At 39.1% G+C, this 11,952-nt stretch overlaps 1 protein-coding gene across 1 annotated transcript in view; it reads right to left on the bottom strand.

Annotated features, from left to right (window-relative positions):
• The window catches only part of lrp5 (low density lipoprotein receptor-related protein 5), a 54,602-nt gene that overhangs the window by 33,849 nt on the left and 8,801 nt on the right, over positions 1 to 11,952 (bottom strand). Inside the window, exons 2-5 of the mRNA XM_004556224.2 lie at positions 4,125 to 4,325; positions 3,746 to 3,962; positions 957 to 1,025; positions 660 to 788 (exon numbers count right to left, since the gene is read on the bottom strand). Of these exons, the coding sequence (XP_004556281.1) occupies positions 660 to 788; positions 957 to 1,025; positions 3,746 to 3,962; positions 4,125 to 4,325 (616 nt within the window). The remainder of the gene's footprint in view (positions 1 to 659; positions 789 to 956; positions 1,026 to 3,745; positions 3,963 to 4,124; positions 4,326 to 11,952) is intronic.

Genomic DNA, 11,952 nt, shown 5'->3' with positions numbered 1-11,952 from the left:
AGACAGCTGGAAAGAAACATTAAAAATTCAGTTTATGACAATATATTACATACCATTAGCGTACTTATAGTATTTCAAACGTCCTTCTATCTTCTACCATGTACATTGTAATTTAACCCCTAATGCGTGTAGTGCATCTGTCCTGTCTGCCTCTCCTCGCCCAACAAGTTGCAGAACGAGGCCCAGGGAGGAGCAGCCGTCTGCTGCGACCTGTGAAAAGGGAGTTTTTCCTTCCTACTGCCAACAAAGTGCTATTTTCTCTGAATTCCTGCAGGGTTAGGGCATGGGGTTGAGAGATATTGGCTTGATATAACTGGGCTCCTCTCACAGCACAAGCTTGGTTTGAAACCAGTCTCCTGCAGAGGGGCTAGCTTCTATTCCACTCTAAAGTTGTACTCAGTAAGAGGCAACAAAAGGGGATTTGGTTATACTGGCTTATTGTCTTTGCAGTGTAGTTTTTACCAGTGGACCAGAACAACAGTCAGGGTATGCGGTAATGTTTTTGGTTTTGGATTACAGTATATGGATCCCCATATACTGAACTGAATGAAAAGGAAGGAGGAAAAGCATACATCATTACACTCTTGGTTTGAATTCATTCTAAGACAGTCTTTTACACGCACGCACACACACACGCAGATGTACATAAAGCTGCATACCTTGCTGATCCATCCAGATTGGCTCTATGAATGAAGCTGAGTTTGGCATCAGCCCAGTACAACTTCTGTTCCACCAGGTCTATGGTGAGACCGTTGGGCCAGTAAATGTCCTCATTCACTATTACTCTCCTGATACAAGACAGAGATGCTTAGAATTGAGATTTAAAAAAAAACATTTTAATGTGACTTTTTTGTAACACATCTAAACAAAAAGTCCACACTACAAAAGTAAAACTACAACTAGTATACTACTGTAAACACAGAAGATCTGAGTGCAGTCTTATGTAGTTACCGTACCTGTTGCTGCCATCCATGCCAGCACGCTCGATCCTGGGTTCCTCCCCCCAGTCTGTCCAGTACATGTAGCTGAGGGGAAGAGCAAAGAAATATATCACTCATACACATAACATTAAAACCAAAATGGTTTTGTTCTTTTTTGGGGGGTTTTAAATTTATTTATTTATTTATTTAGTTAATTAGTTTGTTTTTTGTTTTTACGTTTATACAACTTCTCAACATGTGATGTTTTATCTGTGTAATACGAGTTAATGAGTACTGTGCTAGAGGTTATTAGCATCTATTCCCCAGTCTCCTGTAGTACACAGGTCATCCAGAAGGCTGTGGAAAAGTGTTTTTGTTGGTGGATGATATCAAATATAACTTTTTGGTTTAAATGATAAACTTTCTGTTGGTAACAGGAAAATCCTGAGCTCCATCAGGACCTTATCCCATCTTTGAAATATGTTTTTAGTGTCAGGGTTTGGAGTTATTTTGCTTAATCTAAACCACCACTGATGGAACAAAGTTTTACATTTTAAGTTACATAAAGAAAAATTTCAGGAAAGGTGCAAGTTTTGTATAGTTTCCCTTTCACAGATACTAATACTAATACTGGATAGTAATACTGGATAATTAAAGTTAAGTAACTAAAGTTAAATTTGTACTTTTCATCTGTTTTAGTAATTGTTCTTATTATACTGACTTGATATCTATATGCTACTCACAGTGGTGGTATGGTGGCGCAGCGGCTGGTACTGCTGCTGCTTGACAGCAACAAGGTCCTGGGTTTGAATCTGCAGTTTGCATGTTCTGCCTGAGACAATGTGGGGTTCCCTCCAAAGGAATACATCTTAGGTCATGTGGTTATTCTAAAATGGCCTTGGGTGCGAGGTAGATAAAGTGTAATAATAACTAAAAGGCACGTATGAATTGATGGTTAAATGTGGTTTGCAGTCTGAAGAAGTCTGAGTGGTCAGTATGACTAGGAAAGCATTATAAAAGCCAGTCCATTTGTGCAAAAACTATTCTTAAACTCCTGCAACTGTAGCTAAAGAATTGAAATGAGAAATCTGGGAATAATGTGTATATATACAATATTGTCTTTGCATCTCAATGTTGTCTTTTATGTTTTTTTAAATATGATTCCATATATATACTGTATATATACTACAGATTCAATGACCCCACCTGTAGTAACATTTCACTGGCACTGTAATGTGAATGCAGATGCTTCTTAAGAATTTAATCGACCTGCTTGAGTTTCATCTTTTCTCACACCACCAATGATTATTTTCTTTATAATGAAAAACATTGGCCTGAAACTCCAACACAGAAACACCGCATGGTTCTTGTGCTCTATAAAAATGTTATCTGTGCACACTGATGATCTAACTTTTTCTGTCATTGACATGTTTTTTAGCCTGTGGTGAAAAACTTTTCTTACTGTGAAATGTGTATTTAAGGGAAAAACACATTTAAACATAAAAAGGTCAAATGCATTTAATGCAATAACAAGAAATGTGATTTCCAGCTCCACTGTTCTAGTCAGGCTGAATTTACCTGCAACATAATATGTGTCGTCTGACGTTCTCAGGTGCAAACAAAACTGACCACGGCAGCTTTTCATTTTTTTAGTCATAATAAAAAATAAAAAAAAAATAAAAAACAAGCCTCTGAAAAGGGAACTTTGTATAAAAATGGCTGTAGTTCATAAAAAATGTTCTTAACCCCTTGAATTAAAGGCAAAAGCAAAAAACAAACAAACAAAACAGCAGTGTCACTATCCATACACTTAAGGACCTAATTGTATGTACAAGGCGCCGTTTAGCAGGGGGTTTTTTTTACCTTTATTTATACAGGTATTTCCATTGAAACTCAATGTCTAATGTACAAGGGTTTTGGTTCTTAACCCTATTAAAACAGTGAAAGTAAAGTGCAAACCATAAAGCTCCTAAATGGGACACAACCTGTCTGGGTTGGAAACCCTGTGACTTCTTACATTACAGCCAAAGAACAAAGGCGAAGAACACCTTCTGTGTACATTTGGGACCCCACTGGCTTCTGACAATTTTACTCTTTACTCTTTGGATAAGAAAGCTTTGCCTACCTGTCTTTTTTTTTTTTTTTTTAAATCTGGGTATGTGCAGCATTTCCAGCAACATTTTCAGTTGCCCTTAGCTCAATTGTTCAGTAACCCAGTGTGTTAAAGAATGATCCTCATCCTCTCGGAATATTTGTGGTAGCATATAGATATAAAATTATAAAAACTGTGTCACTGTCACTGTATCAGTGTTTTTAGGGTTTGTTTTTTTAGATGAATTGCTATTTCTTAGTGCCCTAAACATGTTTATCTCTGTGTTCAGCTTGCCCTGTCACTCATTCAGCCAGCCAGACTCATTTTCCATCATCACTGATTGTAAGGTCAATATAATCATAAAAAATAGTACAGCTTTTTTTTTCCTGTAACAACAACAGTAGTTACATTTTGAAGTGTTTCTACTGGCATTTATAATAATTAGTGAGCTTTCCAGTTTCATTGAGGACAACATGAGCTATAAGAGATCAAATCAGCAGAATCAGTAGAGCCAAGAAACTAGAAACTAGGTTATAAAATGTAAAAAAAAAAGATTTTTGATATCCATATCAGTTTTACACCCAATTATTAATTTGATGTAGAATCTGGTCTGTGGTTTGATTGTGAGGATATTTTACATAGCCTACACCCCACCCAATATCTGATCCATTCAATAACAAAAAATGAATGGTGTCAGACACATCTTTGCACATTTCTGTATGTATTTTGTTACCGCTGGCCAGGGTTGAGAGCGATAGCCCTGGGCTGGTCCAAGTCCATCCAGAACAACACCTTTCTTGAGGTTCCATCTAGGTTGGCCACTTCAATGCGATTGGTCTCTGAGTCCGTCCAGTAGAGCTTTTTACCCAACCAGTCACAGGCCAGCCCATCAGGACTGTCTAACCCTGATACTACCACAGTCTGGCCTGTTCCCAGTGCCTCTTTAAGGGCTGTAGGTAAAAAAAACCCAACAAACTCAGTTGAAACTGTTACATGAAAAAGGGTGTATATTTCAATAAATCATTAACACATGCAGCAATAGTTATTTTAGCTTTTTACGAGAAAGTCCTCACCAAGTAGAAAAATTAAAAGTAAACAGTGTCTAGTCTTACAGTTAGAAGACTGATTCCAGTGAGTCTGTTTGATGGCTTCTTCACTGACATCCGTCCAAAATATCAGGCGTTCAGAATACAAGAAGTCCACAGCTGCTGCATCTTCCAGGTCACTCACGATGATGGCGGACTCCCCTCGGACACCATCTGCATCTACCAATCGCACGTCACGTCGATTGGCAAAAAGAAGGAGCGGTGACCCTGGAATGGAAAAGATCCTTTATGTAACATTTCATACATCACTCAGATTTCTCACAATGTTATTTCATACAGAGACGCAAAGATGCTTATATTCGAACAGTTATTAAATTTCACTGGTTTGCTAAAAAAACAAAACAGCTATTGGATCTGCCTCTAGCAATCTGACTAAAGCTTTCAATTGATATCACGGCAATTCTCTCAAAAAATGAATAAACTTTTTCAAACAAAATGCTGCTTTATTTCTTCTGAATATTCTCATTTTTGTCTTTTTACCAAGTACAGACTGGAAATATGTGGGAAACATATCCAAAAGACTGACAAACACTCATTTCAGGGAGTTACTGCACTGGGGGAAAAATGCATTTTGGAGTCTCCATACTCTAACCTTTCGTGTCTCCTATAAGATCAGCAGAGGGGGAAATTAATGCATTATGCAATTATTACGGTACCACTCTCCACCTTCTCTAATGCAGAGACGCACACCTGGGGGTTATTTTGCAGTTCCAGCACGTGTTACACCAGCGGAAGCCTTTTCTCTGTACCTACAGTTCTACTGACTCTCTAATCAGTCTGCTTTTATATGTGTAAACTGGCTGACTGTTCTCTCCTCCTCTCTGCACGGCACACACACAGTGGTGTCTTTCACATGCCCAGTGAACTACAATCCTTTTCTGAGCTCAGAATTAAATATACATAAAAAACAAACCTATTCTCAGATAAATACTGACACTGAGCACAGTGCTGATTCTAGACCCACACACAGTCAAGTTCACAATAGAACATAAAACAAACCAGGGCAATATAAGAAAAATGTTTGTACAAGAAAGCATTCCCACTCTGTCCCAACCATGCGGTAAGTATGCAAATGTCAGGGTCCAGATTCCATAAACCCATGTCTTTGTTAGCGCGGTTCAGTAACTCAAGAGATGTTGTCCTCCCACTGTTGAAGCCAGTAGTGATCACAGCAGCTGCCACAGAGCCTCTGGGGAATCCTGTGGTTTTGGCCAGGCAGGGTGGCAGAGCTACTACGCTGTGGTTTGGCACAACCGTGCCTCCTATAATCCCACAGAACGAAGCCAGTCTGCCTCTGTTAGTACGAACGCTGCCCAGAAACAATACCCAAGCCCTAAAAGACACATGGTACTGCTTTTATTAAACATAGTGTCTCCATAAGGCAATGGTTTAAACGTTCACTTAGCAAGCTAAAGCTCTCAGTTCCAGGACGAGCAGGGATTGCACCAGGAAGGGTATCTGATGTAAAAATCTGCCAAGTCAAACATATTGCTCTACCTGTTGTGGCGCCCCAAAGTGAGCGCTGAACGTAGTCTCTACTGGTGTTATTGAAATCAAATTACATAGGTAAAAGCAAGCACGGTGGTGCGGTGGATCGCACTGTTGCCTCACAGCAAGAAGGTCTGCGTTAGATTCGAGTTCAGGGCCTTTCTGTGTGGAGTTTGCATGTTTCTCCCCATGTTTGCGGGGGTTCTTCCTCCCACAGCCCAAAGACATGCAGTTAGTAAGGTTAGGTTAACTGATGATTCTAAATTCCCCATAAGTGTGAATGTGAGTGTAAATGGTTGTCTGTCTCTGTGACAGGCTGGCGACCTGTCCTATCATTCATGCTGAAACACACTGCTGATTAATCAAACCAATAATTCTTTAAAATATTCAGTTCAAACACAACGTTGTTATGTTACTAGAGAGGAAATAGGTAGCTTTACTGTAACAGTAATGAAACAGATACATTAAACAAAATGACAGGAAATTACAGCAATTCACATCAAGTGAGTGGGCATCACGTGTCCATGCTCATCCACACTCAGGCTACACCCTTGACATAAACAGTGTGCTTCCAGTACTGAAAACAAGTCTGAAGCGGTGCTGTTTGCTACATGTCAGAAATGACAACTGTGGATAATGTCCAGAAGCAATTCTCCTAACAGAGGTAGGATTTCATGTATGAAAACACCTAAGCAGAGCGAGGCCCCCCAGATGGACGAGGACAGGGATAACTCTGGGAATCAGAGAGCTGATACATTTAAGTGACTTTCAACACACTGGCAGTTTTTTAGTTGGAATAAAACCTGGAAATGAATGAAATGAATGTTAAGCAACACAAAGTTTAACACAGGTTACTCCTACAGTTTCATTGAACTGTGTTTTCTCTATCACTTATTTATTTTGCACAAAGAAAACCAAAACAATAACTTAAAGACCAACTTCCAGTTTGGTAACCTCAGTGAAAGAAATGTGCTGGAAAATTATCTATACATGCTAAAATAACAACTGAAGTAATTTTTATAACAGTGTTTATTCTTTCCTCAAAACACACAGGGCTGAGCCGTAAGAATGAGAGTGCCATTCTTATAATCCTATGAGTGAGTGCTGTTTTTTCCTACTGTTGCTTTTTTGCTAAAGGAGATGTTTTTTTTACATTTATGGGGGACTCTCAGAGAGCTTATTATACTCTGAGGAGTTTCATTTTTGTTATTGATGAATAAGAATATAAACTTTGTTAGTATTAATGTAAACGGGCTGAATGGACCAGTTAAAAGAAAGAAAGTTTTAAACCAGCTAAGAAAAATGTAAATTAATGTTGCCTTTATGCAAGAAACCCATCTTACTGCAATAGAACAAAGTAGGTTGGCCATGTTATGTCATCTTCATTTCATTCTACAGCCAGAGGACTGGCTATACTGATGAATAAAAATATTCCAGTGACAATAAAAGAAACTTTAATTGACCCTTCTGGTTGATTAGTTAATTGTGAAATTTATTCAGAACAATGGACACCCCCCCCCCCCTAAATTAATACAACCCAGTTATGATCATAGTTCCTTTTTCAAGATATTCTTCTGATAATAGCAGAAGGTCAGAAAAACATACTGGTACGGAATGATATAACTTTTTTTCTACTTCATATTTTGGACAAATCAACTACAACTGTATCCAGTTTAAAACTATTCCAAATAACTGTGGCTTTCTGCTCTTGTTTGCGTAATTCCCATATTAGAATAGATCGTTTTTTTGTTTGTGTCAACACAACTATTCCACAGAACACTGGATAATCCACAGCTGCCCAGGATCCTGTCTGACCACTCAGCTCGTGATTCCAGGAAAAACAGCTGTTTTATACAGACAGCCTTAAAATCCCACAATTCTCCAAAAACCTGTTTCTTTGTAATTAATTAGAAATCAGATTAAAATAATCTGTGAAATGAATCGCATTTCCGCTCCCAACAGCTTTATACTATGAGACACATTAAAAGCATATTTGAAAGGTCAAATAATATCATTAACAAAAAGTATTAAAAATATATAATGCAAATGCAAACAATAGAAGAATTGAACAAAGCAATGTCTAAACCTGTAAAGGAATTTCAACATACTGGCTGCTGACACAACAAAATGCACATCATATCGCCTATTTAAGAAGAAAGAAGAAAGTGTGTACATTATTGTACTTTATTGAGCCCCGTGGGGAAATTGCTCTCTGCATTTAACCCATTCACTCAGTGAAGCAGTGGGCAGCCATTGGGCGCCCGGGGAGCAGTGTGTAGGGACGGTACCTTGCTCAGGGGTACCTCAGGGTAGCTGTTAAGGGGAATCGAACCCCCGACCTTCCGATCATGGGGCAACCACTCTACCTACTGAGCTATCCCTGCCCATTTCTTTATGAACACAGACTATAAATTCACTTCTAAGGCACTGGCTAACAGGCTTGGTAAGTATTTGCCACGCCTGATATACCAGGATCAAAATGTAGTTATTTATAATCGCTCACTATCTAACAATTTATGTAACCTTTTTAACAGTGTCCATCTTTCAAAATCCCAGTACAGCCCAGTACAGCAGTAACTCATGATGCCAAAAAGCCTCTGACAGACTGGAGTGGCCATATTTGTTCAGGCCCGGGCGAAGGCTTCCACTAATGCACAGATTTCAGCTGAACAGGTCAAGTCGACAGGGTTGTCCTCTGTCTCCGGCACTATTTGTTTTAGCTGTTGAGCCTTTGATAAGGTCAATCAGATGGGATCCTGATATAAAAGGCTTTGAAATAGATCACAGAAACAAAAACACTTACCCTGGTAAGTTCCTCGTTAGGCTACAGACATTGGTTAATGCCTCCACTGGTATTTCAGAATGCAAATTAACTTGATTGGAAGGGTTAATTGTGTCAAAATTTAAATTTTACCAAGACTGTAAAATTCTTTTTAGTCAAGTTTTTTTTCTTTTTTTTCAAAAGAATCAATAATTATGTCAGACAGTTTCTATGAAAGGGTAAATCATTAAGAGTCTCCCTTGAAAAGTTAACTTGGGATCATAAATATGGGGAGGCTTCAACTACCCAACTTTAAAAAAGTTTATTTAATTGCTCAGTTGAAATTTATCTCATCTTTCTTTTAGGCTGATAGATCCGTGTGTGGACTCAGATGGATCAGGATTCTTTGAAAGAGAAAGTTGGCAGTGAATTTGTTTATAAATGAATATCTAGGTTAATAGTGTCATGGTCCCTTAATTAAAGCTGCCTCCCTTAGTTAATTCTTTTAAGTTTTGAGTCCTGCATTTGGGTCCTCATCCTGACTGCCACAGGACCGTACTTGACAAATACCTAGAAAATCTGATAACATCATCATAACATCTGTTGCACTTAATTCAAATCTGGTATGACATTCACAAAATGCTTAGACTGGAAATTCTGGATGCATGAAACCAGCAAGTAAACTTGTTCAACTGGAGACAGAACAAAAATGTATTCCCAAAGCATATTCTCTATTATAGAGTCCAAAGCTCTGTTTGCATGAACCTAAACAGGTTCATGCAATGTCAGATTTAAACAAAGATTTAAGCATAAGAACTGATGACCATCTGTGATCAGATTTATGCTGGAATAGCTGAATTGTCACATTACAACTTCCTTCACCAACTGTAGATCCAGATCCAAACCTGAAATCTCAGAAATGTGTTTTAGATGTGATGTAGAAGGTGGTTCCTTCCACCACTGAATCTGGCTTTGTACAAGGGTACACTCTTTCCTGCACTCTTTATAGTACCACTAATATTATGGGGATTAATATTCCATTAGATCCTGAATTGTGTTTACTGGAAACAAAGGTCAGTGGATCTATGAATAAATATCAAGTAAAACTTATGTTTTATGTCATTTCTCCATTTGGCATTCACATGGACAAGTCTTGGTTTGGCAGTCGCCAGGAGAATGATACTTGTCTTCTTGTCTGACTGCATAGTATCAATTGTAAAGCTTGGTGTTAATGGTATGAGGTTGGTTTTCAGGATTTGGGCTCAGCCCCTTAGTTCCAGTAAAAGGAAATCCTAATGCTTCAGCATACCGAGACATTTTGGACAATTTCATGCGCCCAACTTTGTGGGAACAGTTTGGGGATGGCCCATTCCTGTTCCAACATGACTGTGCACCAGTACACAAAACAAGGTCCACAAAGACATGGATAAGTGAGTTTAATTTGGAAGAACTTGAGTGGCATTCACAATCTTGATTCTCAAAAGTCAGAAGAAATAGTAAAAAGTAAAAACTGGATTTTCTAAGGAGAGTTCTTGCTAGCTGAAAGTACTTGCGAAACAAGATAAAAAACAACAACAAAAAACCAACTGACAGCAAAAGAAAAAAACAGCAATATTGATAGTGAGTTGTGAGATTTGTCTGTCTGTCACTGTTAACTATGTTAGTCTCTTTTTTTTATAAACAAATCGGGGGTTTCTCCGATGCGTCATCTAGCAGGCTATTTGAGGAGCAGCTGGACAGCTCTCAGGTGTTGGATTATTGTCTCAGTCTTAAGTGGTAACACGTCAACTGTCTATTATGTAGAACTTTGATTAGCAGGACATTCACGGATCGTGACGCTCACTGCCCAGCTATTCTCAGCCTGTGATCTCTGCCTACCTTTCCGTACTACCTCAGTTCCTCTCTTCCAGACCTCAGCCTCCCTGCTCACCTGCACTGCCACTGGTCCAAGCCGTCCCCGTTTCAGTCTCCATCCTTACATACCTCGCCCAAGACTGCAGTAAACATGTGGCAAACAGTTCGAGTTTCTCGTTCTCATTCCAGTGTTCTGTTTATCATTTCATCCTCACTGTAAATAAACCTGCCTTCACTGCAGCTGTGTCTGTCTGAGTGATCTGCCACCAGGGTCCACTAGTGTAAAATGGTAAATGGCCTGTATTTATATAGCGCTTTACTAGTCCCTAAGGACCCCAAAGCGCGTTACATATCCAGTCATCCACCCATCAGTGATGGCAAGCCACATTGCAGCCACAGCCACCCTGGGGCGCACTGACAGAGGCGAGGCTGCCGGACACTGGCGCCACCGGGCCCTCTGACCACCACCAGTAGGCAACAGGTGAAGTGTCTTGCCCAAGGACTCAACGACCGAGACTGTCCAAGCCGGGGCTCGAACCGGCAACCTTCCGATTACAAGGCGAACGCCCAACTCTTGAGCCACGATCGCCCCACGTGTAATTCCTGACATCCTGGTACATTTCTGGAATGAACTCCTGATTCAGCTGTTTATTTTCCTCAATGTGCTTCATAAATGGGAGGTGAACCTAACCCGCAGAATCACTGAGCGAGAGGGATACTAATGCCAAGTTTTGGCCCAGATGTGCCAGAGGTCAGTTCGAGTTGCTTCCTTTCAGGCGTTTTTACATTCTGAAAAATTTGGGGATATTTTTTTTATATTAGTATAATGTGTTTAATAAGTTTAAAAGAGCATTTGCATTACATATGGTTCACTTTTTGAAGTATTCTGTTTTATTGTGAAGAGCTCATGATTGTAAGAGGAAGTCAATGTGGTTGTGATCGGTAAATCAGATATTGCATCTGTATATATGAAATTGTGTTTTTTCATATTGTGAAACATGTTGCAAAACAGTAAGGCAGACTAACTGTATTATTTAAAGATTGCATGAATATACTCTGCAGGTTAGTGCAGAATGAACAGGTTAGTTTGCTGTACTGTGATGGGTTTAAAGTAAACAACAGTGTGTTGGACTGGTGCACAGTGGCTGTGCGGTCGTGGTTAAAGTTTGATTACATGAAATGTAGCATTGGCTAATATGAACTTTAGCTGATGATGCTTCATACCAGCTGTATACTGTCTAATATGAAGACAGCATAAACAGTGTACTGTTAGTACATAGAATGGAAATTGGCCAGGACAACTCATGAAACATCTGCTGACATCTGGTTCAAGTTTATAAATCCACAAAGGGCAGCAGGTCAGCTGATCACAGCTTGTACACTAACAAAATCTACTGAAGCTCTCAGTTTTTATTATTGTGAGTAGTGATTCTTTTCTTTGCGCTGAGCCACTACAATTGATTTTAGGGTTGAATCCCACTGTAACCCGTGACTGTGCTCATTTTCCTGTTTAGAGGCAAAGTCACCCTCTATAATGTAGGCAACAGAAAATATGTTTTTCTTTTTCTTCTGACTCAAGCTGCCTACAATACTACTTTCTTACTTTGAGTCCATTTCACAGCCTGTACTTTTTTACTTTTACTTGAGTAACGAACATTACTTCAACTTTTACTAAAGTAATTTTTTTAAAACTAGTATTTGTACTTCTACTTAAGTACAGAATGAAGGTAC

Source organism: Maylandia zebra, linkage group LG7, assembly GCF_041146795.1.
Source record: "Maylandia zebra isolate NMK-2024a linkage group LG7, Mzebra_GT3a, whole genome shotgun sequence".
In the NCBI taxonomy this organism is placed as follows: Eukaryota; Metazoa; Chordata; class Actinopteri; order Cichliformes; family Cichlidae; genus Maylandia; species Maylandia zebra.
Note: the sequence above shows the minus strand (reverse complement) of the source record. Positions and strands in the feature narration are given on the sequence as shown.